At 37.3% G+C, this 25648-nt stretch overlaps 2 protein-coding genes across 8 annotated transcripts; both read right to left on the bottom strand.

Annotated features, from left to right (window-relative positions):
* Nucleotides 1–276: 276 nt before the first annotated feature.
* LOC137130534 (zinc finger protein ZFAT-like) lies at nucleotides 277–11580 on the bottom strand. 2 transcript variants are annotated; one of them, XM_067510833.1, is made up of 24 exons: nucleotides 11388–11580; nucleotides 10497–10655; nucleotides 9953–10123; nucleotides 9633–9761; nucleotides 9261–9374; nucleotides 8940–9062; nucleotides 8747–8814; nucleotides 8441–8505; nucleotides 8174–8236; nucleotides 7898–8046; nucleotides 7613–7704; nucleotides 7265–7413; nucleotides 6189–7170; nucleotides 5432–5543; nucleotides 5025–5257; nucleotides 4648–4729; nucleotides 4103–4222; nucleotides 2806–2979; nucleotides 2545–2633; nucleotides 1705–1843; nucleotides 1357–1463; nucleotides 1064–1166; nucleotides 855–952; nucleotides 277–765 (listed from the first exon to the last, which is right to left on the bottom strand). In XM_067510833.1, the coding sequence occupies exons 1-24, from the start codon at nucleotides 11404–11406 to the stop codon at nucleotides 571–573; spliced, it is 3735 nt and encodes a 1244-aa protein (XP_067366934.1). In that variant the 5' UTR covers nucleotides 11407–11580; the 3' UTR covers nucleotides 277–570. The 2 variants fall into 2 exon arrangements, with proteins under 2 accessions (XP_067366934.1, XP_067366933.1); XM_067510832.1 differs by having other exon boundaries at nucleotides 278–765; nucleotides 8159–8236.
* Nucleotides 11581–12828: 1248 nt separating this feature from the next.
* On the bottom strand, nucleotides 12829–23916 carry LOC137130816 (protein tyrosine phosphatase type IVA 3-like). Of its 6 annotated transcripts, none has more exons than XM_067511400.1 (8): nucleotides 23573–23916; nucleotides 22703–22780; nucleotides 18755–19200; nucleotides 16828–16946; nucleotides 16598–16690; nucleotides 16372–16502; nucleotides 15991–16065; nucleotides 12829–15761 (listed from the first exon to the last, which is right to left on the bottom strand). In XM_067511400.1, the coding sequence occupies exons 4-8, from the start codon at nucleotides 16921–16923 to the stop codon at nucleotides 15644–15646; spliced, it is 513 nt and encodes a 170-aa protein (XP_067367501.1). In that variant the 5' UTR covers nucleotides 16924–16946; nucleotides 18755–19200; nucleotides 22703–22780; nucleotides 23573–23916; the 3' UTR covers nucleotides 12829–15643. The 6 variants fall into 6 exon arrangements, with proteins under 6 accessions (XP_067367501.1, XP_067367502.1, XP_067367498.1 ...); XM_067511401.1 differs by lacking the exon at nucleotides 23573–23916 and adding an exon at nucleotides 23112–23255; XM_067511397.1 differs by lacking the exons at nucleotides 22703–22780; nucleotides 23573–23916 and adding exons at nucleotides 20236–20517; nucleotides 20602–20737.
* Nucleotides 23917–25648: the final 1732 nt, after the last annotated feature.

Here is a 25648-nt window from a genome sequence, read left to right as displayed (position 1 = left end):
GTTCACATGTACACAAGAATAACATACACATAAACAACCATTCACTCCCAGATTCACGCCTATGGGCAATTTAAAATCACCAATTTGCCTAACCTGCACGTCTTGGACTGTGACAAGGAACTGGAGGAAACCCAGACTGACACTGGAGAGCATGCAGGCTTCACTGGAACACTAGCAGGGTAAAGTCCATGTGCTTGCGCCTGAGATACGGCTGTGCTAACCACTGAAACGCTCTGCCACTCAACAACTGTCAAATGAAGCACTGCAGTCCATTGAAAATACAGGACTTTTATTTAAATATATTGCAAAAGTGCAAAATATGTCATAAGATAATGACCACACAACAAAATATTTATATTTCAATATTTACTTATTTTCAGATTTACCAGGTAAACAAAAAAATAATACATCTGATGAAACTATTTAAGACAATAAAGTAACATTCTTACTTGTATTGCTTTCTGAATAATTGCAAGTCAGGAAGTTATTTTGCTTTATAAGCTGTTGAACTGACCCACTCGCTGCTGAAGGATCGACATTATCTTACGGTATGTTAAAGCTCTAATATTACTAGTTGATTTCCACAGTGTGTTCCTGGACGTAGACAATATAGTGGTGAGTGTTTTCTCCCTGCGTAAGGACCGTCAGGGCCTCCAGGCCATGCACATCCTGCACCACCATCACCTGGTCACCTGTTAGATCCCCCTCTGCATTCACCACCATCAGCTGGTTGCTGCAGGTACCAACTTCCTGCTCATCAGCCACCTGCAATATCAGCCATGACTAAACATCAACTTTTTTTTGCATTAAATCATGATGTCGTGAGTTGAAGAGCTATTGAAAGTGTTATTTACCTGTTGTACGACGGCAACGGTGCCTGGAGCCATGGCAACAACAGAGGTGACGGCGTTGTGAGTCTCTGAACTTAATTCAGTGATATGCTGGATATTAACTGAACACAAAAGACATGCATTGACTATGAAATACTGTGTGCCTAAACACATTACCAACAAACATCAATAGGAAGAGTATTAACAGTAAAAAGTGCTGGTAGGTATATCACCGTTGGCGTTGTTACAATCGTCATGCAGGGCGGCTACAGGCGCTTCAGTCAGCTGCTCTTCATCCTCTACAGCCACATATTGGGCCTCTACTGCCTCCCCCACCTGGACATTTATACATACATATGGCACAGATTGTATTTAATAAACTGAACATTTTCCTGGAATTCATTTTTCTTTTGCTGGCAATGTTTTACATATCTTATCATGAATATTGATTGTGATGACAAGACACTGAGACAGACAAAAAAAAACAGTGTCATTTTTCTACATCCAGTATGTGCCTATTGTTTACCTCCCAGACACCTTCAACCACTTTCAGGCTGTGTTTGCTTTTCAGGTGGCGGCTGAGCTCCCACTTGGTGCCATAAACAAATTCACATTCAGGACACTTCATACCACCTAAACACACACACACACACACACACACAGTTAGTTTTAGTGTTGGGTTAAGCTAAACACACTCTTAGTCTAGTTTTACCAAACATTAACTACACTTGAGAGAAATGTGAGAGCATTCAGCATTAGGTCAGCCATACTTCAGTAATGTTTCAGACTATACCAAGTGTCCTGCTGCATAAGAATGTTCATGAAATGTTCAAAAAAGTTCAAGGGCCTGACGACAGCAGAGCCAATATCTAACCTTGCTGTTTCAATGAGTCAGTGTTGGGAAGCCCAGATCCAGCATTCTCATATTTTTGATCTGGATGTTTCATGTTGTAGTGACGTTTCAGGGGACCAGCAATATTACAGGAATAGTGGCAGTGGGCACAACGAAATGGCTACAGGGACATGCAAAAACACACACATTAAGGCAAATAAAATATCTGTATGCAAGACAAACAATTACGGTGGAGGATTGCATTGGTAATTACGAGATACAGATCTCATCAATACGAGAAAGGGATATCATAATTATGAGTTATGTTTCTGGACTATTTAAATATAAAGCTCTCGCTATTATGACTTGGGGATCTCTTAAATATGAGAACGTTTCAGAACCTGCCTTAGATTATTTAGGTTTTTAGGATGTCTTCAGTATCACAATAGTTCTTTAATAGTTTTCAATACTTAAAAAGCTCTATAGAAAAACAGAACTGTCGATAGTTCGGTGGATTCCGTGGATTTAGCTTCAACAATGGCTCTTTAGACTTTGCTCTTTTTTTCTTACTTAGCAATAGGTGTAAATCAGCCTAGATTAGACTTAATCTCCAAAAAATTAATAGTACATTTAGTAAAACTGTAGCATCTGTCCATGGCTCTCCAAAAGAATTATGAGAAAATATGTGGGGAAAAATTGCAGAAAATTAAATTTTACAGAAATAATAGACTCCCATGCAAAAGAAAAGTTTGGTGGTTATAAGGTAATTTCTGCATGTCGATGATCTGTCAACAATCAGGTGTACAATGATATAATTCAAATTTCTTAATACTGAAGCTGTAAACTGAATGTAGGTGTGTGCGTGTGTGTGTGTGTTCTGACCTTAAATTCAGCATGTTGCTCCATGTGTCTGAGCAAGTAAGGTTTAGAGACTGAGGTGAAGTCACACTCTGAACATTGAAATGGTTTACCTGGAAAGACACAGATCCCTTGCCTTTATTTTTATTGTCACTTTTCTTGCCTTCAAATTTCTATAGCATAGGAATAGTTTCAACAGAATAGTTTACACATAAAAACAATAACTGTACATAAACGTTCGGCGTGAATAGTAGCTAATAAAAATACCCAGCAGAATGTCTATACCTTCATTTGTATGGGTCAGTTTGTGGCTTTTCAGTGTCACTTTCGTTTTGAACTTTTTGCCACAAAGATCACAGAGATGTCGTTTCTCTGTGTTGTGCCGGTTCATGTGAGTCTTCAAGTTACTCCTGCTCCGCCCTGCATAGTCACACACACTGCAGACGTATGGCTTTAGACCTAGCAACACAGGCACACATTCATTTAGACTCCAGATTTAAAAAAGTGTCAAATTGTCTCAGGGTGAAGTCTATTAATTCCATTACAGTGTTTTGTGTCAGCTGCAGTAGCAGAAGACAGGAGATGCAGGGGAAGGACAGCCAATTCCAATTTGGATCTGGATCCAACTTGAAAAAAACATCTGGATTCATGAAACAGTGTGGTCAAACAAATCACTTAATGAATCTTTTATTCACTTTGTTTGATTTAACAAGTCTTATTTGTCTGTCTCTGAAATTACATAGAAAATAAAATGACATAGAAAAAAAAAACTGAAGAAAAAAAAAGATTTATAAGAATGTGTGAGTGATTCCCTCAGATTTGGCTGTAAAGCTTCTATATATGTGGGACTTACACCCTCAAGTATAGACCCTCAAAGGCTGCAAATGTTTAAATGTACTGGACAAAGCTTTTTTCTCTGAGAATAGAAAAAAATGCATTGGCAAACTCAGGAGTACCAAATTATTCATCATTGTCTGTGCTTTAAGTCATTGAGTGTAGTCTATATGTAAATGAAGACAAAGTAAAAGAAAATTCTAGGGGGTGGCCAGCAGGACCATAACAACTCCTCCATGACCGCATAATATCAGTAACATTTAATTTTTCATGTACAGCTGCTCAGGTGGTGAATAAAAATACTAGGGTAAAGACTGCTTACTGTTCATTTGAATTGACATGAATGTGTTCACTCGAAAATGAAAATATTTTCATTTTTGATGTATATTTTTTTATCGCAAGTTTGGTCTTACATTTCATTTGAAGTAGTATTAAAAGGTCTGAAAAAGTCTTACATTTAACTTGTTTATAGCTGTAGATACCCTCCCTGTCTTTGATATAAGATCAACTGCATATACATGGTTGATTTTGTTTGTTTATGTCCTCATTATTTTAAGACTAAATTGACCGACAGGCTAATTTCTCCATTTAGTTCGTCTTCTTGAAATGCAGCCAGGAGAATGAGAAACAGATGGGAAGTTCAACCGTGTGTGGGCCCAGTTCTGTTTCTCCAGAATTGCATTGTTTGTGTGTGTGTGTGTGTGTGTGTGTGTGTGTGTGTGTGTGTGTTTGTTTATGTTGATCACACCTTGATGGGCCCAGATGTGCTGCTGAAAATCACTACTGTTCTTCAGGAAGTAAGATTCACAATAGGGGCATTTCTCTGCACGCTGAACCATCAGTCCTTTACCCCGCACGGGAAGAGTATCTGCATACAAAGACGCAGACACAGACGCAGACACACACGGACACACTAAAATGACCTGATTGCTGGCAGCTGAACTTGTCCAATGAAAAACATGGGCTAATTCAATTTGTAGTAAATATGCGACAAAGCCAAAACAGTCAACTCCATTATTCAAATCCGTTGTCAACGAATGTAAATAGAGGATGATACCCACCTTCCCCTAACCCAACCCAACCCCACCCCCAACCCAAAACTAGCATTAACCTGCCACTGACACCTTAAGTGAAAAAAGATAAGCTGCTTTTTACATCTGTGAAAAGATTCTTTCACAAGTGGAATATGAAAAAATATTAATACCTACACGAATTTAAATGTTTCAAACTGTGTCAGAGTAACAGCAGTTAAAAGATTAGTACATGTTTTTTGTATATTTGTGTCTTCTTTACCAGGGTGGGATGTTCTGATGTGGTGTTTGAGTCTGTGCTCGGGATAGCATTGGTGGCAGACAGGGCAGTTCACAGTCTTATCCTGTAAAAAAAAAAAACAGTAAGAAAGCAAGACTAATAAAGAGTTAATGGATAAAACAGTCCTTGACTTTATGTATACCTACGAGTAAATAACAATATTAAATGTCTGCAATGGCTTACATCATTGTTATGGTCCCAATTTAAGCACTACAGGTTCTCTGACATGGTAGGTGAATTACTGTATATAATGTAATAGTAGAAGGATGGCTGCCAAATCAAGTATTAGCAAAACTTTAAACATGCCACCTCCTCCAAGTGTCAGTGTATCACAATAAATTTAGATGCTACTTGGATACCTGTCCCTGGTGTGTCCTCAGATGGGCTTGTAGTTTGTATTTGTCAGGAGTGGTGTATTTACAGCCGGGATGAGAACAAGGCAGCAGCAAGCCACTGTGCTTCTGAATCTGATGGCGCTTTAAAGAGCTTTTGGTGACAGATGAATAGCTACACTTTGAACAGTAATGCGAGTGCTCTTTGGTGTGTGTGCGTACATGGATGTTATAGTGGACTTTGTACCAGAACAGTTTACCTGTACCGCAGAAAAAGAAACATGATTACAAATGCTAAGCACGATTAAAACTCAGGACAATAGGAGAAAGGCTAAGCAAAAATAATGTTAATATAAATTACACTTAAATTACTATTTTAAATAAATAAAAGCTAAATAAAATCAGCTGACTGAAAAGGGGTTTAATTATTTTACCACAATATTGACATTCCAGGTCTCCATAAATTTTCCTGAGCCGTTGGAAAGCCTCCATATTAAGCTTAGACTTCTGAAGAGATGAAAATACCTGGTGGAAAACCTCTGATTCCTAAAAGCAGAAAGAAGTAAGTCAGGAGAAAGTTTCCCTCTGGAGAATAGTGTAAAAGAGTTTAGATGATCAGTCAAAAATATTCACATATGAAGTAAGCAAATGGAATTATCAATAATAAAGTTAAATAACAATATTCAATCCAAAGATATAATATATATATAGATATATGATATATCTTTAAAATAAATAAATTAGAAATAATGAAAAGGCACTAAAACAATATTGGAAGCAATAAGGAATATTCTGTCGTCAAGTACCAACAACAATTTATACAATATTCATTTCTTCATCCTACTTAGGCCAATTACTTTGGAGTAGTTTGACACACACCACACACACACATACACTTACTATTATTTTAACAACATTTTTTAGAAATCTAACAAGTCTTCAGTTTCCAGTGTTTAGTAGTATATTTATGACATTAGTAAATATAGTGACTGAAAAATAATCCAGGGCAAAATTATTTCTTGATATCATACCGAGTTTCAGGGAGTTACGGCCATACTGAACTGTATAATTAACAGATGAAGCCATTAAAAATGACTAGATGCAGATCTAGCCCACATTATTGTCCTCAAAGAACAAAACAACAACTGCTGGATGCACAGAAACAGCGGACAATATCCTTAACTAAATTACCTTCTCTGGATGTGGAGTGTGGCTCTCTTCCCCTGCTGGTGCTGATGCCAAAGGTGTGTGTACACTCAAATTAGATAAGTGTCCATTTGCTGGTGAAGATGCATGTGTGTTTTTGGCTGCACGTGTGTTTTTATCAGAGATGTGTGTGTTTTCTTCAGTCCTGTCCTCCAAGGGAGGGGTGTCAATCCTCTCTGATGATGAAGAAGTGTGTGTATTCTCTTCCTGTATGCAAATCTTTTCAACTGCACAGATGCATAAGTTGGCCATTTTGTCCTGTGACTTTTGCCCAGCTTTTCCTTCCTCTTGTCCATCAGAGGAAGCTATTGTTTCTGCATAAATCAGTTGTTGGAGAACCTCTTGGGAACCTTTCTGTGAATCTCCAATTAATGTTTCACCTTCTTTTCCTGTCTCTCCTTCGATCCCCTGCACTACTTCTGCACGTCCACCCTGAGATTTTGCTTCCTCCCTGTCTTGCTCCCTCTCTGCTACTTCCAGCTGCTCCCCTTCTCCATTTTGCCATTCCTCTCCTCCTACACCATTTCTTCTGTCCTCCCCTCTTCTCATCTCTTCACACTCCTGCTCCATCTGCTGCATGTCCATCCTCTTCTCTATATCTTCCCTTTTCTCATTCCCCCACATGCCTTCCCCACACTGTGTCAGACAGTAGCTGCTGTTGATACAGTCAGTGAACGTTTTCTCCTGATCCAGACAAGGGTGAGACTCTTTCAGGTGACACTTCAGTCTGTGAGAGCTTACAAATTTTCCATCACACACACAGCAAATGTATATGAAGAAGTGTTTTTTTAGATGAGCAGCGAGGGTGGTCATCTTAGTTGCAGCATGATCACAAAGAAGGCAAGCAAAGGGGCGCTGGGGCCCATGAATCAAGAGGTGGCGCTCCCGCTGAAGCTGGTTTTTGAAACGTCGGTTACAAGTGGGGCACTGGTAGAGGAGCTGCCTAAGGCCCTGACGGGTCTTTAGCCTAGACAAGATCACCAAAATGGAGAGTTTAGACAGGCAGAAGTGTTAGTGGGTTAAAATAGTACATAGCAAAGAAAACGTATTGCAGATCAAACCTCAGTTGTTGGTAGCACTGTTGGACAGCAGGGTCTTTCAGGTTATGTCGTATCTCAATGTGTTTCAGCAAGTTTTTCACATCTGAGTACTTTTTCTCACAGAAGCTGCAGTGCTGCTTCACTTTCAGGTGGACTCGCTCTATATGAACCTGTGTGATCAGAAAAACAGGACCAAGAAAACAAGAAAGGTTTTACTTTGTGCCAAAGATCGATTAAATCAATCTAAAGAAGAAACCCGAATGACAACAGAAAACTTCTTCAAAGTGGACCTGTATAAGTGAAAACAAAAACTACAAGTGAATACTAATAAAAATATAAACAACAGCAATAAAGTAAAAGTAGCGATACCTTGAGGTGTCCTGGACTAAGGCAGTTAAAAGGACAGTGCTGGCAGGTGAACTTCTCTCCCGTGTGCTTCCTCAGATGAACATTCAGGTTGGCTTTGAAAAATTAATAAATCAACTTTAAATATAATGTAAATCACCTATGATCTAAGAATAAACTAACTATAGACACCTATGGTCTAACGAGGTACAGTGATGTAGATTCGTTGAAACCAATACACAGACACTGTCCCACTAGATTCAGTTAAAACATCGAGATGGTGCTGTGTACCAGAGAGGCTGGACTTACCTTTGATGGCTGATGCGTAGTTGCAATGAGGACACTGAAACGGTTTCTCTTGGGTGTGTGTCCGGAGGTGGGCAATCAACGAGTGCCTGAACTTAAATATTTTATTACAGGTCTTACAGGTAAAAATCTTCAACTGGCTCTGAAGTAAACTGACACAGAAAGTGACAATATTACCCAACATGTCAGTAAACAAATTAATAGCTTTTTTTATTATATATATATATATATATATATATATATATATATATATATAGACAATACTTGGTAGCATCTTGCTTAATAGAATATTCCTGGAAGCCTCTGCTAATCACTGCTGATGCTGTTGAAGTCAGGTTAGAACTACAAGCAGAAAACAAAAATAAAAGCAGAAATTAAACCAGGAATCTACAATGTGAATGCAGTAAACAGAGTATAACATGTTTAGTGTTTAATTAGTTGTATCATTTCATTTAGTGAGGTGCTATGCTTTACAACTGGTTGTTCCAACCATCACTTATGCATTATATTCTATAACCTATTATAAGAAATTAACACGTTTTCTACCTTTGCCCCTGGTCGGTTTTAGGGCTTCCTTCACAGGAAATACCATCACTTGCAAGCTCCTGTGACTGATTACAGTAGAAAAAAATCCCAAACTTTATTTGCCAAATGTAATTCTTTAAAATGTATAATGCTCGCAATCTGTGTAGTGTGGGCGCTACAAATTAAATGTTATATTTACAAATCTTGGATATCTTGTGAAAATAAAACCAAAACTGTTCCTTAACTTTAGTAGGTGGGTAATAATAAATATAAAGATGTTTTTAAAAAGTAAGACTCCTAAAGTTATCATGTTATTCCATTGCTTACCAGAGTTTTAGCGTGAATGGTTACAGACTCTGTTAAATTGTCTTCTACTGGAATCATTTTGGAAACACCTGTTGAATTGAAGGCAACACATTTTATTTAAAATTAATTTACTTACTGAAAATGTTTTCTACAACAGTTTAATCAGTTATTACAGAAATGTACAAACTAACACAAAACACTTGTAAGACATTACCAGGTAGTGTTTCATCCTCGGTCAGAACAACACTGATCACTGATTTTTTTATTCCTCTTGCTGGGCCCCCTTCTCTTGAGATGCGGTTTCGATTGGTTCTTGGGGGTCTAAAATTGGCCATGGCTGAGAGAAAAAAACGACAGAGTCTGACTAAGCCAGTACTATAAAACTGCAACTTAACCTGACTTACATGCAAGATCACTATTACAAGAGAGCAGCTTAGGGGTTTAGTGTTTTTATACGACAGCATACCCCCTTAACCCTTGTTTTGAGACCTTAACAAAAATATAACTGAACACTTTATGTCCCTATCTTACCTACCCTTTTCTCTCATGAGTCCCGGCCTTGATTGGTTTTGTGGTGTCTTGTTTGGATCTGCTCCTCCATGGTCCAAACTCCCAGTAACTTCCACGCCTGCTCCACCACAGACTCTCCCTGAAAATTGCTATACATGTTAATCAAAATAACTGCCAGATCCAATAAACATATGTAAATTCTATACTTTTGTACTTATGCCCCAACATCGGTAATATACACAGAGACACTGAATAATCTATGTTGATTTGGTAATATGGTAATTTCCAACCTGCTCATTCAAGTCGGCATAACTTACAGTTTTGTGTATGCATCTCCAGCACATATTAAATTATCAGTGGCAACGATTTCACATTTCTATATTTTCATTTGCCTCACCATTTTCCTCTTCGTCCTCCTCTTCTTTAAACTCTTTCAAGCAGATGTGTTTGAGAATTTGTCGCCTGTTGCTGAATGAGCGATGACAGTCTCTACATTCTAACCCTAATGTCCCATTACTGTTTTCACCTAGGAGCAAAAACATCAAAAGACGGGTTAAAACACAAATTCACAAAAAACTCATGCCACAAAAAGAAAGATAACATTTAGAACTGCAATATCTTCTAACTTATGTTGAGTTACTGACTCCTGTTAAATTACATAAACTGATCTCAAAACAAAAATCTTATGGTGTAGATAAAAATGCTAACAGACAGTACCACATCCAACGGGTCCACTTTTTAAGTCCCCATTCTTCTTATTCCCGTTTTCTTCTCTTTGAACATTAACCTCTAGAGAACAGGTGGAATCAGACTTTCTTTCCAGCACATCTGTGCGCATCTTTTTCGTAGAGCCTTTTGGTCGTCCTCGTTTTCGCTTCACTGGGTTTTCTGTACAGTAGAAAATTATTTTAGTCAAATCAACTATGATCTTATCCTACAAATAGAGGTAAAAGAGAAATACGTTCAGCAATGAATTTAAAATATTTTTTAAATGTTGTTTGTATTTAATGTGTATGGTAATAATAAACTTTTTAATACATTTCATAGACACTTACATACAGACACAAAAATAATAACTAATAGTTCTTGATATAAATATATATATCGATATAAAGGTATAGATCTATAGATATAAATCTATCTATCTATATAGCTATATAGATATAAAGATATATAGTCCAATTCCACTCCCACATTAGTGGATGAATAATGATAGTGGTACTGTAATGATTATGGCCCAACTTTGATCATAATCTCGGACCTGCCAATATCTCCTCAGGTTCTGCTTCAAGAGGCTGCAGTGCAATGATGATGTCATCAGAACATTCCTGCTCAGGGTGCAACTGGGAGCAGTGAGCCAGCAACAAAGATCGGCTGGGAGAGAAAAGGTTGCACAGCCTACACATAAACACAGAAGTAGCTGGGAGGATAAGGGGAAGAAATGTGTCAGAACATGGAGAGATAAAAAGAAAACAAATAATTCATTTTAGTATTAATCATGCCCGCAACATGACAGAGAGGAATAAATAAAAGCAGCATTGTGTCACTACAGTATGATCTTACTTATCCTAACTGAAAAACAAAAATCGCCCACAAACATGTTAAGAGCTAAAAAACTTCAGCACACATATACTCGTATACTGTATGCATATATTTCTACGTTTTTTATAACAGATAATTCTCAACTTTGAGGAGATTAAGCTCTGCATTTTGCTGCTTCTATGCGGTTTGCAATGCAATAGGATAGCCTGTACATCTGTTTGAAACATCCACAAATTGTTAGGTTTCAACAAGCGCTCTCTTTTCTTTCCGGCACAATCAACTTCTAATAAAGTAATAAGTTTATGTCATTCATGTACAAGTTCTTTTGAACAGATAAAATGAACAGACAGTTTCCTAGCAATAATCTGACACTTTAATCTGACACTTTAGTTCAGTAACAACACTACACCACCACACATATTTATTAAAAAAAGACACATCTCGTAAATAGTATCTAACGTTAACGTTCCAGCTTAAACATAAGATTAAAAAACTGTCTGAAACAGAGATGGCAGCCGTTATCAACTAAAGCATTTGTTTATTTTGATTTGGCACAAGGGAACATGAAGACCTGACAAACATATTCGCGTTGAAATCGCCCAAATCTTACCTGTTTTTTGATGATCCATGTCTACAGCGTCTACTCAACAAATGGATTATAATTTATCAATTGATTCGGACCATAGTGTTAATAAATTTAACGGCTGAATTTGGATTTAGAACCTACTTTTACATTAAGTACGTTGAAATTTCTGTCGAATCTGCGAGACAAGTCCTTCCAACCAGCGGAAGTAGCCACGACATGGAAGTGCAGCGGCGGACAGCGCCCTCTGGGGCGGGAGGACTGTACTGGGGCCTGTACGGCAGGATTGCACAGTAGGTCTCCTGGGTAGATTTAAAGCAGGGATATACATTAAAATTAAGCGGCCATTACAGTGGAGCGAATTTAATAGAGGAAGTTTCAAGTTGTCCTTAAAATAGATAAAGTGGAAGCAGTGCCCTCTGAGGTGCCCTTACAATATGGCAAATGAAATAAGTGCTCATAAATGTAACCTTACAATCAAACACAACCAAACCCTCTTTAAGGTGCTTTTACAGTAGGGTAAAAGCAAGTAAGTACTCTCTAAGAAAATAGTTTTCTATCCTTATCTTCAAGGATCCCTGCCCTGCTTGTTTTTAAATTATTCCTACCCTACACACCTCTAATTACACAAATCATGTTCAGCCAGTCGGAACATAGAAGTTCTCAATTCATTTGTCTTCCCTTACTATAACGTCATTTAAGATGATATTTGCCAGGTAATCAGTGATGTGACAATATGAGGACAGTCGGAAGATTTGCAGAGCAGGGGGCCTTGAAAACCATTTCTTAAAGGGACCATCAAAAGATATGCGCCATCTTTAAAGCATTTTAAGGCCAAAACTGTTACTATCTTTGCCAATTGCCATAGTTACGTGTATTTTTCTCAGTCTCACACATGATGCATGGCTGTTGTTTTTTTTCTCTAGGAAATTATAAATCTAACAACAAACTACTGGAGCAAACAGTGGAATGTACTCTCTGCTTCCCTCTTTGGACAACACACTCCCCTCATTAGCTTTGTTTTTTCTGCACTTTTAGGTAAAAAATCAACCAACTTTTTCTTTTAATCTCATTCAATCATCTTAGTTTATTTTACCTCCAAGCTGTGTGCACATCTAGCTGACGACCTTCAAAAGACAACACCGCTACTGGGGATGTGGTCTTTTTCATCAAACATGTATCGTTGTATACTGATGCGGGTCTACTAATGTATCAGGTGCCCATTAGAATTTTTTTTCCTCTCTGCCATATTAAAATATGTTATTTCATAAAAAAAAAAAAAAAAAAGAATAGAATAGAATAAAAAAACATTGTTGACAGGAAAACAGTCTAAATCATCACTGAAAAATGTCCGATACTGAGTCCAGTAGCAATTCTTATGTTGGTCACTAAACATTAATTTGTTAAAAAACACAAAAAACACTTTATAAACGCTTTAAAACTGACAGGGGAACGGATTAACCACTAATAACATATAGAGCCAAAGTTTTATTAAACAATACAAAAATGTACATACATTGATTTACAGTATTTATTTATTTTTTTTACATTTAAAAAGTGCAAGCCCAGGCCAGTCCCATCAATGGCTATCAAAGAAACACACATACACATATTCAAACATGTGTACATATCAACAAGTTGAAAAAAAACTGTAGCCAGTTCGTAAAAGAAAACAAAACGTTAACCCTCATGTAAAGATGGCAAAATCTTTTACTTCTGTGTATCCTCTGTGTATCCACCACTTTATGTTACACACTCCACTCTAATTTCTTTGTCACAAATTGTTCAGAACAATGCTTCATGTTGTACACAACATAGTTGATAAGGGGACAGTCATAAGCAAATCTACTAAAACGCTCCATCATCAGCACAACCAAAAGATTTAAAAATGAAATTAGACAATACAATATCCAGAGAAACCGAAGTGGGATTGCTGTGTATTGCAAAATCTTTGATAGTGTTGGCTGCTACCAAGTTTTTATGTTGAACTTTATTGCTGAATAAATTTTAAAAAGCTAAGCCACACTTGGTGTGAAGGACATTCTTACCCAGGATGAATAGTTGAAAGTATGGAGGAAAGTTTCTATCTGACAGTATAAAATACTAATTACAATAGAAAAAAATGCAAAACGATTCTGAACAAAATTGAAGAAATGTTTTGAAAATGTTGAACTTTCCGTAAAGTGGGAAACTCCTTGAGTTGCTCTTTCATTCATTTGATCAGCAGATCAGAATCAGCTGTATTCCCACTGTGTTGTCATGATGACATAATGTGTAATGATGTGCTTACTTTGCAACTTGTTTAAACAAAGATTAGGGTGATGTGCAGCCATCAGACTCTGATTTATTATTTAATGGACTGTAATATCCCATCAAATCAGTTACACGATTTGTAAAATCTGACAGGGGGTGTTCCCCTAACTTTTAGGTGGAAAATAAAGTGCAACTCTGTTTCATTAAATTGCATTTTTTGAAGAGAATAAGTGTGTCTGTGTCAAAAAGGTAATTAAAGTGAAAATTGTGTCCACAAGGACACAAAGGTAAAGAAAACTGTTTGATTAATTTACTGTTTCTTTCCACTGTAGGATTACCCTATGCTGTGATATCAATGTATGAATGGGATCAAAAGATGAACACAAGTAATAAAATGGAGAAGGCTGGGAATTAGTTGATTTGTAACTTAATTTTCTAACTGAAAAGTATGAATGAGAAGTTAAAGTTGTGCATGAAAAGTATAAAAAGTATAATTTTTGAACATTCCATCATTGATTTTAATATGGACCCCCCCCCCCCCCCCGCAAAAAAAGTTAAATATTATAGAAAATATTTAAGATATGCTAAGGAATGAAGACCCGTCCATGTCCTCTTTAAGCTAAAGATGGCAGAATAATAAGACATTTCTTTTTGCCAACACAATACAAGATTGATTGTTACATACCAATCCCACCATTATCAGCAACAATACAGATAATACACAAACTCCATCCTACAAGAAACACTGATGGCATAAAATGGCATGTGTGTCAGAAGCTGTAATGTAGTCAAAAAGATTTAAGGATGCATAGACTTGCCTGTGATAAAATTAGACCAATATTTCAATTTAGCAGGCTAAAGCTGACCTGGGATTAAAACTGAGAGGATGACTAGTCAGTGTCATTACAAGACGATTACAAAAGATAACTAATACCAGCAAGGCTCTAATGTTCTTTGTGCATTTTTGTAGTCAGATTTAAAAAGAAGGGATTCAGCTAGTCTTAAAGTGGGATAAATGCAAAGACCTCATTTAGGATTATTCCTCTACAGTACATCTGTTATTCTTTATTATCTTTATTTTTGAATTTTATTTTTTTAAAATTACCTGCTGCTAATTGTTGCATTTTCTTCTGTGGGTATTATTAAACAGAGCATTATGTAAACACATTAATTGAGCACAATGCATAAACTAATATTAAAACAATTACTTGGTCAAAACCAAATGAATGCATTATATTTACCAAGATGATCGTGTAGCCTTTTACAAGCTGACTTTTATAGTGATTGTAAATTAACACAAAAAAACGCAGAGCATCGCCAGCTTGACTGAAAATACTCACAGATGGATAAAAGATGGATAACCTAGAGGACTGATACCAATCAACCGGAAAAGCAATGATCCACTAAATAATTCTTATTTTTCTAGGTTTTTTAAACTCATTTTAAAAATGTGTCCGAGGGTTTTCCAGTGCAATTTAGCTATCAAAAATAAACTACTGCATGAAAGTTTAAACTCTGATCATTAAGTTTAAACCTAGGTTACATGTATAAAATAATGAGTTCAGTGGTCAAATATGGTTCACATATCAGATATCACTTGAGCCTTTAAAGGCTAAAAAAACAAAAAAATCAAATTTGCATCAGATCGGTTCAGTTGTCCCTTAGGGTGCATAGCATGGATTTGATATAATTAATATTTGAATGCGAATTATTCAGCAGTCCTGCCCAAACTTTGTGAGTTTCTTCAATATACACCTGACCAAATAGCTATAAAAGGGATCATTTTTATTCCCTCTTCCATTTCTCTTTAAATTATATAACATGCCAATAACTTCAAAAGAAAACAAATTATTACAAGCCGGAGAGAAAATATGGTCTCCAATGAGAAAAATTCAAAATTCTCAGTATACACATGGGTTTTATAGTAGGTCTATTTTTTTGGTGTTGGTGACACTGACACAAGGCTTTTAATTGGTGGATACCTGAGAGTATTCTAGGCGAGTACAGCATGTCTGGGTGTGTGTGTGTGTTCACATGGTACAGCACTTGTTCTTGCGTGTGTGAGAGTCTTTAAAGCGGAGCCTGTGTTTGGATCGGTATTTCTCCAGGTAAGTTAGCTGTTTACTGTTTATGGCTCCACGGCGCTTCCTAGAATATAAAAACATATATTCTTGACATATTACCCAAGGGGTTCTTTTTGGCAGTGTATAAAACCAAATATACATTAATTTACTATTTTGGCTGTTACAGGTGTACAATAATCAACGTGTAGTGTATTAATAACTATTTCAGTGCAGTATATGCTCATAGCAGAAATGCTCTTACACAGTGAAAGAATAAACAAAGTAAACAGGAGGTGGTATAGATATGTACTTACTGCCTGATGAGTTGAATTGCATCTTCATACTTCATCCCACTCTCTATCAGAGCCAGAGCGACCAGCACAGGAGCTCTGTAAGAATCCAAAAACACACAAACACACATTTCTAATGTAAAAAAAGCTAGTTTGTTTGTTTTAAGGGTTTTTCATGGTCACAAAGTTATTATGGTTTGTATAGGTTAACTTTGTGTGTACATAGTTAACTATATGAAACTGGTGCAATGTAACAATTTATAACCATGGGTTTTCAGCTTTTGCCTTTAATAAAATGATTAGTTAATATCTTCTGTACATACACTATATTGTATTCACAATGTCCTCTGTGTTTCACTTCATTCTAAAAGATGTGTTCTTATGGGTTTTTGGAGTGTCACTTACCTTCCAAGACCCGCCACACAGTGAACAGCCACGCAGCATCCTGGATCCTCCTGAAACTTCTTCTTCAGTAGACATAACCAATCATCAACCAGCTTACTAGGGGGTGGGGCTCCATCATCAAAAGGCCAATCCTGAAAGATAAGCAAACAACCTCCTCCACTATGTAATTTGTCAGAAAATTAATGATATTGCATCCAAATAGTGTGTTTTTGTACTGTATCCTCACCACAACAGTGATGCCGTCTTTCTCAAGTGAGGTTTTGTCATACGTGATGTCACAGACCCGAACCACAGTGGTGGCACCATAACGCTTCAGGTCCTGGAAGAGACAACAGTGGTAAATGAGTTTCATCTAGTAGGTACAATTTGATGAATTCAGTGATATTCTTTTATTATTAGCTTTTAGTTTACATGCCAACAGTGTATCTTATGGTGATTTCTTTATGATGTTTTTACCTCTATAAATGAGCTTAGTGTGCCATTTGTTGGGTTGTGTGTGATAAGGAACCTCATGTTCTTGTGGCACAGTTCCACTGGAGCTGGACGGTTCATGGTGGTGTGAACTTTGATGACCTCTAATGTATATAAATGACAAATCTATATAAATGATACTGTACAAAATAGAGCTGGAGCACATGTCCAAGCCTTTTCCAAGATATTTCTTTATAAAACAAATAAACATTAGCATGCACCATATGTACTTGTAGCTTAAAGCGATAACTAGTTGTAACAAACAATAGTAAGAAATATAACCTCAAACATTTCAAGGGCTTTACATGCAAAACTTCCGGACACTATAGAATAACCACATTTGACTTCACCTGCAGTCTTAAAGTTATAGTGCTTAAAGCTTAAAGCATGTAAATAAATAAACTAAAATCACACGTTGCATGGTATCAAAAAAGTAATTTGTTTTATATTAAAAAAAAAAAAAAAAGGACATAATGCTATCATTAGCTACATTTAGAAGTCCTGTTGTCTAAGGTTTCAGCAAACTGGCTGGTGGCTCATGCTCAATGTTCACCGTATAGATAGGAGTGCTATCAATCTTTTAAATAAACTCTCAGTAGGACACAAACCCCCAGAAAATACAGGGTGAAACACTATCAAAGGAATAAAACACAGAGACATGCCTGCTTACTCATCTTTCATAGTTTTAGCACTGGCTGTATTTACATATAGTTGAGTGCAAAACTTTGCATTTCCTTATTTAAAAAGTGTAAAACTGAAGATTTTTTTTTCCATCAGCAGAACATTTATTGCACTAGCACAAATGTTCATCAGATGTAACAAAATGGTCACAGTAAAATAAAAATTATATTATTGCAGGTTTGAATCTACATTTATGAAATGTTCTCTACTTTGTTGTCCACCTTTTGCCATCCTCGAGCTTCCTCCAGCTCTTTTGGTACCTGTGGAGCAGCATTTGTAATCAATCAGGTGTAATTTTAGCCCATTCTTCATGACACAATTATTTGTACCAGATCCCTTGGCTGTCCACCTTGGACGGCTTTCTTCAAATTTAACCACAGGATTTCAATGGCATTTTACATTCTAATCTTTTTCATATTTGATTTTTTTTACTAATAGTAGAAGGCATGGCTTTAAAATCTTCTGATGTTGAGATGCAATTATTTTTCCTTACACTTTATACAGAGCTGTAATGCCTGATACAGACATACATCCACAAAATATCAGCAAGCCTCCAGTGGGAAATCTCTTCCTCTCCTAAAAGGTAGAGTTTTGTCTCAGCACACATACTGTACCTTATGATCATATAATTCAATTGTGGTCTAATCAGACCACATGATCTTGTTCCAAAAATCATTTGGTTTGTTATGCTCCTTAGGATGCTCTAACTGTGCGGCCTTATATCTAGAAATAAGCAATGACGTCCTGCGTACTTTTCTCACAAACAATGCAGACTTTTGGCTAGCTTGGTGCTTTGCTTGGAAAATCCTTTTAGTGTCGAAGGATTCCCAGAATACTTTTAGTTTAATATAAAAAAAAAAAAAAAAATTGTACTGCTTGACATTGGCCTTGGAGATCTAGCCCCAATTGTATTTGCAGTTTGCAAATTTAGTGAAAGCCCAATTTAACACACCATGTGCCACTTGACAAACAGTACAGTAATTGTTGAGAGATGATCAGACAGCCTTAAATTTACATATATTCCTCGAGGGTTTATTTGCTACTTTATTTTGTTACCGTTCTGTTTGATTCTGATGAACATTTGCACTAGCTGAATATGCATTACATATAAAATTGGTTTGCCATTTCAGTAAAAGGGAATGCAAAAACTTTTACTCAACTTTATATTGTTGTCTCCTGTTGCTAAAGATCGTTCATCATTAGATAATATAAGTCCGTTCACAACGCCTACCTTCAACTCCAGCTGCTTTGTCTTCAATTTATAAGGTCTCCAGGTGTTGCTGGACTTCCTGTCTATGGAGGAACTATTTGTTTAGTCTTTTAGGGTATTTTGTGACTCCTGATGTCCTGTAGTCTTTACTGTTTTAGCCCATCAGTTGACTATATCCTAGTCTACTGAGTCTGCGTTTTTACCGCACCGATTGTCCACTCCTTCTCACCTTTCCTCTTAATCTCTCACAGAAGCTGTCACTTTACTTCTCTCTCCAGTTAGTTTCTAGTATCAAGGCTCCACTTGTTACCCCATGGGCTGGCTGGGTCATAGGGCAAAGGTCAACAGTCTTTCAGGGTTCAGGGCCCCAGGACTGCATAGTGTAGCTTCATCCCAGATAGGGTCTAAATGTGTTGAGCGTGGCAGTAGTCACCACTCTGCTGCACAAACGCCATCAACCAGTGTTTCTAAAGTAAAAGGAGGAATCAAACAGTTGAACATTCAACTTCCACAGTGATGAAATTGGTACAAAGATTTCAGTAGTTGCTCCAGTGGTTGTGCAATGTGAGAGTACAGAAAGCTGTGAAAGAATACATTTTTGAATGAAACACCTACACACATTTGCGTACACATTTGCTGGAATATTCACATTATTGATATCCTATCCATCTTTATTATTATTACTTTGACTTCAGTCTTCTGAGGGGTTTTGGCACCTAACTACTTGGGCATACATTCATCTAGAAACTTCAAAATATTCAGCTTATACAGGTCATTATTGCTTGTATACAGGTTTTTAAATAAATTGCATTTGACGTTTTTAAGGGTAACTGGCTTCGAAGTTTGCCTAACCAGTATATAAAGACGCAACATTTAATTTCAGCTATTTCAGCAAAAACAGCTTTGCTTGAAAAGTCATTTCAGCACTGAGGCATTCATCGTGCACTCTCTTTTTGGAAATGTTTTTTCTAGTTTGATGATTTTTCTACTTTTGATGGTTTTATTTAAATAATTGTACTGTAAACTGATCAAAAGAATACATTTAAGCATGTGAGCACAGAAAAAAATGTCAAAACAAATTTGCATGTTAAACTTTACTTTCATAAAAAAAAAAAAGTCCCTTTGCAGTCAAAACTACCTGACAAATGAATGGCATTTTACTGATCAGTTTTAATTAGATAATTAGGTGAGAATTTCTCCCAGGACTTCAGCACTTCCTAAAAGTCTTTCTTGCCCATTGGACAGTGTTCCTGAACTCTTCAGCCCAGACCAGACCTTGATGGGGCTCAGATCAACAGCTACTCCAGATAACAGCTTCTCCAGATAATTGTTACACAACTGGGAAGAATGCTTGGGGTCATCGTCTTCCAGAAGAATGAAGATATCCCCAGTCAGGGAATGGCTTGTATGGAGTGGTATCTATGCTGATTGAGGTTGCCTTACACGCAATGCAGATCTCCCACTTTCCCATTGCCAAAGTATCACCAGATGTTTCCACTTACTTGCTTGCTTTACTGATGGTGTTAGGCAGGCATCTATCATCTCTTCATAACCTTTGCATCAGACACATTTTTTGCTTGGATCCAAACACTTTGACTTGAGTTTGTTCCACTGCTCTATAATCCACTGCTTGTGCATCTTTGTCACCTAGTAATGGCTCAGTGGATATGTGACCCAAAAAGGCTTGACACAATGGTATGTTTATGGTGGTGAGGGGCTTGACTGACCAGGAATGGCAGAGGTACTCAGAAGGGGTGATACTGGCTCTGACCACTGAGGCACTTCTATTAACGAACACAGAATGGTTAGGGAAGGGTAGCCATACCAGAGGGAGGATTAACAGGTAGGTAGACAGGTTAAAGACATACTCAGACGTAAAAAATAGTGGCAGCTTGTCCAGCTTGAGAGCCGGCGGAATGGCAATTGGTTGGGGTTGGACAGCAGGGACCAGAACAGTCTACAATCCATGAGTAATAATCAGAGTCAAACTTACAGAGCCAGGTAGGATCAGGCTGAAGCAGGGGTCAGGGTAGAAACAGATCAAAGGAGTCACTTTATTAGGCTGAAGAGTCAAACTTAATGACAACAAACAATTTGGCAAGGGGAGAACGGGAGACAGGCAGGTTAAATAGAGCACAACACAGGTGATCTGATTGACAGGTGATTGTTGGACTGTACCACTGCCAGAGGGTGAGCACAGTAGAGCACAGTAATTAAGTCAAAATAAGGGGGTGGAAAAGAGGACCATGACCCCACCGGAAGTTTTACTTCTGATTTGTCAACGGTAGAAGGGGTTATTTCCTGACAACTCTGTTATGAGGTCAGCTGTCACAAACCTCATATGCACAGTGTCTGTGCACACTGGTTTTTCTATTATTTTATCAAACAATGCAGCCAATTCAGGAGGTTGAAGGTGTCTGAATTTCAAGGAGGACACTTCTAAGTAATACACTTTTTATTGTGTCTTCCGTCCTGATTGGATTCAGTTGCAGCATGCCTCATGTGTGAGGCACATTTTAAAGAAATCTTAAATGTTGTGGCTATATATCATACAGATGTTATGCAAGTTTAGACTGACAAATTCCTAAGAAATGCTGTTTTTGTTTGGCAATTTTTAATTCTAATTTACACTGAAACTCTAAGTAGAAACGGCCAAATATAAAAATCATATTATTACACATGCACCTATTTACTGTAAATGTGTTTTAACAACTGGGAGGGCATGCACGATCACACTTGAATTTCTGGAAAACTGATCCATGAACTTGTCAGGCACCTACTGCTGCAAAGGGTGGTATTTTTAATGAAAGTAAAGTTTAATATGCCAGTGTAAATCTACCTCTAGATATATTCTTCCATGTAGAAAAAGGGGAGAAGAAGATGGCTGCTGCATCATAAGGTAGAACATCCATTTCATGAATGTGGAAAATTATAGTAGATTAGACACTATCCATAACAATAAATTTGGCTAAAAGAAAAACAAAAGACAGTATTATATCTACTGTAGAATAGGTAACGTTTTCCTGTGAGGCTAAAGGAGCTTATTTTACATTATTTTGCACTTTATGTCACTTAAACCGAAAAGCCATTTTGTTATTTTATATTCTCTTTATGACAGGGCAGCAACTTTTTTTAGAAGTCAAAATAAAGCATTACAGAAATTGATCAAAAATTTATATTCTGTAAAAATATAAAACATAATTGTTTTTAAACTTTAGCTGACACCAAAAATTCTGATGGACTCTGCTTTAAATCCAGCCTATTTTCCTCTCTCATAATAGAGAAGTGAGATCTTTCACACAGCACTAGTTCACAGGTGGACAGTGGTAGTGAGGGAAACATGAAGGAGAATGGTCAAGGATGGTCTTCACCCACTCATGTACACGAACATTCAGACGAACAACCAGAGAAGGCCCAGAGGCAGTCTGGGTAATCTGTGGTCACCTTTTCACCTAAGCTCAGAACAAAACACAAACCAACACACACACCCAGACACGTACTCTCTAACAAATCCAGTACTTCATAATCACATGTCAACTTACTCACTCTTCCAGAAGAGTGTAGGCTATTCCAGGTTGTTGACTACATAATGACTTTATAATTATCTCGTGTTACTGCTAATCAGGATAAAGGTCAATTCAAAGTCTTAATGAGATTTATAAAGATGTAATTTCTGCTTTTAAAGCTGTGTGTGTAAAATAAATAAATACAAAAATATAAAAATAAAATAGACAAGTACACTAGCTAATAACTGTCACAGACAAGACAAATCAATGAATTCACTGAAACTAAGAGTGATCAGGTAAATAATAACAGTTCTAAAGCATCAATAATGAAATAAAACATCAACTCTGCACAATAAAAGCCATTTAGTAATTAGCTGACATACAACATAAAGTAGCAGGAGGAAAATGGCTAGACAGTAGCAGTAATTCCAATGAAAGCTGTAAAGCTGATCTTCCCTGTTACCTTAGACTCAGTTTGGTTTGTAAAAACAGGTGTGTCCCCAGTTGGTCGTCGGCTGCCTGGCTGTTTCCCTGTCAAAGGCTGGGTCAGGACCCAAAGAAGTTAAAAATGGATCTCAATATTATTTTAAAGGAGTGTTAGGTCGCCAATCTTTCCTTCAGTACCTGCAATGTGAGGCTGAATGAAACACAGTATGCTCGTGTTTAAAAGATAAGACAACTACAAGGCAAGTTAGCAGTAGCCTTAATTAAGCTTAATCCTGTTATAGCACATTTACCTCCACCGCCTTCCAGAAAACAACTACAGACCCGACTTTCTTTAACGGCTCAAGTCACGAGTCACTCTGTAAAGAAAATGTGTTAAATGCCTAAATCTGAAATATTTGTGTAAGCTTGTACAGCCTCCCCCTTACCCCAGAAAAGACTCTGGCTGGATGGAAATCCAAAATCCACTGACTGGGAGTTACACCAATGTCCTGCACATGCAGCAGCACATGCAACCAGCTGACTGCCTGTTTTAGTAAACCAGTGTAGACACTGAAGACCTGCAGCTGTATTTATAGCTGTATCTATACCAGCAGCTGATCAAATTTTTGCAGAAACAACAGGCTTTGACGCAGTAAACCCCTGTTGTCTTCCCTCCACCTTTCTGCCTGTGATTTTTGCTTGATAACTATCTGTGAGAATTAATTTCTTTGAAAATTCTCTGTAACTGTCTTTAAGTCTTAAGTCTTTAAGACTCAATCATTTTCAGAACTAACAAAACCTCAGCTTTACTTTTTTGCTTTAGCAAATACTAACACTAAGTATGATTTTTTTTTTATTGCAGACTAAAAGCATCAGAACAAATATAATAGCTTATGTGTGTCCTTACCGCTTAGCTGTTCAGTATCATCTCCAAACACAGACTAGGCATCAGTTCTGCCTCTTTACCACCATAAAGTCCACCTGCATTCAGTCTTTTTCTGCTGCTAAAAGCTCAAATATATGGTTCTGAAGCAACAGAAAGTAAAGCTACTCTGCAACAACCTGTGGCTCTGCCCCACTATAATGCTGAACCATCCACCTCAGCCTGTCCTTTCTTGCCTCTCTCTGCGCTGAACAGCATGTGCCAGTGTGTAGCTGTGCCTCAGTGTAACGGTGCAGTGAGCTGGGCTGGGGATCTGCTGTGAGCTGGTCTAATCAGGCTGAGCAGCCATCTGACCCTGACAGCCCTGTCACTAACAGAACACTCTAATGCTCTTACAGAGAGAGGAGAAGAGAGTCTCACCCATGCCCCCCCGCCGTCCTCTTCCTCCTCTTCTTCATCCACTACACTTCTTTCTTTCTCCCCTCTTCCAGCAGGCACTTGGTATGTAGAGAAGAGTTTCCGTCCCCTCTTCACCTTCCTCATCATATAGGCTGATAATGTAATAGTTCTGTCCAGGAAGTCCATTGTTTTACACACAAAACACTTAACAGACACAAAAGAAATCCAGATTATTGTTTTTAGGTTCTGTTCTTGTTGAATACAAACTAAAGAACTTGGTAATTTTCTGAATCAGACATTTTTTGCTATGACACATCTATCTGGAGCCTCTTGTCTTCTCCTGCTCTCTCCCCCCACCCCTTCCCTGAAACAACTAAAAATAGATGGTCTTTTGAGCTACCAGACAAACTGGACAAGTCGTACCTTGGAGTTTGAGTTCGTGGAAAAAACTTTCTTCATATGTGACAGTAGTTCCTTGTTGTTTGTCTTCGTACAGATAAGTGGAGTTGTTGTCAGTTGCCAAATTGATTAAAACGGCAAAGATTACAAGACAAGTGAAGTGAAGAAGCAGGCAGACAAGAACTCAAACCAGCTTTAGGTTTAGTATTTTTAGGACTCATGTTTAAATTGTCTGCATTATTGATTTTTTTTAAAACCGTTATGGTATGGATATGTGAGTCCGGAGAGTCACAAGGCAGTCACAGGCACATACTTTTTAAAGCAGAGCATACTCGGGCCTCACTTCACTATCAGTCACTTTCAGTAGGGGTCAACATGGAGCTTTATAAAACACCTCTATGATATATGGTGCAAAGTTACTGACTACTGTTTAATGGTCTGTGTTGTGGTGTCATGCCATCCCATTTTTTTAATTATGGAGACCATTATTATTCTGATAAAAGTGTAAACATAGCCACATGTGGGGATTACCAGGCCCCAAATACAGAGACAGCTGGACTGAGGAAGATGTTCAGAAAAAGGTAAAACTTGAATAAAGACTTTGACCTTAAACAGAAAGTGTCAAGAATCTGTGAAATACAATGTTTTGGAAAAGTGTGAATTACAGGCCTCACTGATATGTTCGCAACTTAGAACGACAGGACCATTCAAGGAGAACTGAGAATGTGTTTAACAATAGCCATTTATTTTCAGTCTTCAATTTTTCCCACAATGGAGACAAAAAATCTGGACTGAGTTGGAGTATGTGTGTGTGTTTCAATAATCAACTTTAATCAGATACAATAAATTGCATTATATATATTAATGCACAGTTGAACAGTTTCTAATGTTTTCATAGTATGTGTTATAAAGACAACCACATATTCACTTATATTTAAAATGTATCAATACAAAAATTTAATATTGAGTTTATTTACATATATTCAGTGTACAAAACAATCTTTTACCTTATTTTATGTCAGAAGTGTAAGAATATACCAATTGGAGTTTCATGATGTAATTGTATTAGGTATGTATGTTTGTGTGTTTTGCAGAAATAAAATCTTTCAACTATTTCGGGGATTTCTATGGGTTTCATGGGGCAAGTTGCTTTGCTAGAACACTTTTAGTAAGTACATGACATTATTGTACCTTAAGGTGTTTTGGAGGTTGTCACCAGGGCTGTATCCTCAAAAAGACCACATATCTACCCTTCGCACTGGGTACTTACTGTATTTGTACCTTTATGGTAATAGCTGTATC

The sequence above is a fragment of the Channa argus genome, chromosome 7 (genome assembly GCF_033026475.1).
Source record: "Channa argus isolate prfri chromosome 7, Channa argus male v1.0, whole genome shotgun sequence".
NCBI classification, from domain to species: Eukaryota; Metazoa; Chordata; class Actinopteri; order Anabantiformes; family Channidae; genus Channa; species Channa argus.
Note: the sequence above shows the minus strand (reverse complement) of the source record. Positions and strands in the feature narration are given on the sequence as shown.

What these genes read in the sequence shown, in the direction of transcription:
- LOC137130534 (XM_067510832.1), bottom strand. An exon ending in ACCTGAGGAGATATTGGCAG is followed by an intron (nt 10,124 to 10,496) that starts GTCCGAGATTAT and finishes TCTACTGTACAG; the next exon opens with AAAACCCAGTGAAGCGAAAA. An exon ending in TGGTTGAAGGTGTCTGGGAG is followed by an intron (nt 1,167 to 1,356) that starts GTAAACAATAGG and finishes ATAAATGTCCAG; the next exon opens with GTGGGGGAGGCAGTAGAGGC.
- LOC137130816 (XM_067511400.1), bottom strand. Translation starts at nt 16,923, where the DNA reads ATGAACCGTCCAGCTCCAGTGGAACTGTGCCACAAGAACATGAGGTTC. An exon ending in TGTGTGGCGGGTCTTGGAAG is followed by an intron (nt 16,066 to 16,371) that starts GTAAGTGACACT and finishes GGATTCTTACAG; the next exon opens with AGCTCCTGTGCTGGTCGCTC. An exon ending in GCAATTCAACTCATCAGGCA is followed by an intron (nt 15,762 to 15,990) that starts GTAAGTACATAT and finishes TTTATATTCTAG; the next exon opens with GAAGCGCCGTGGAGCCATAA.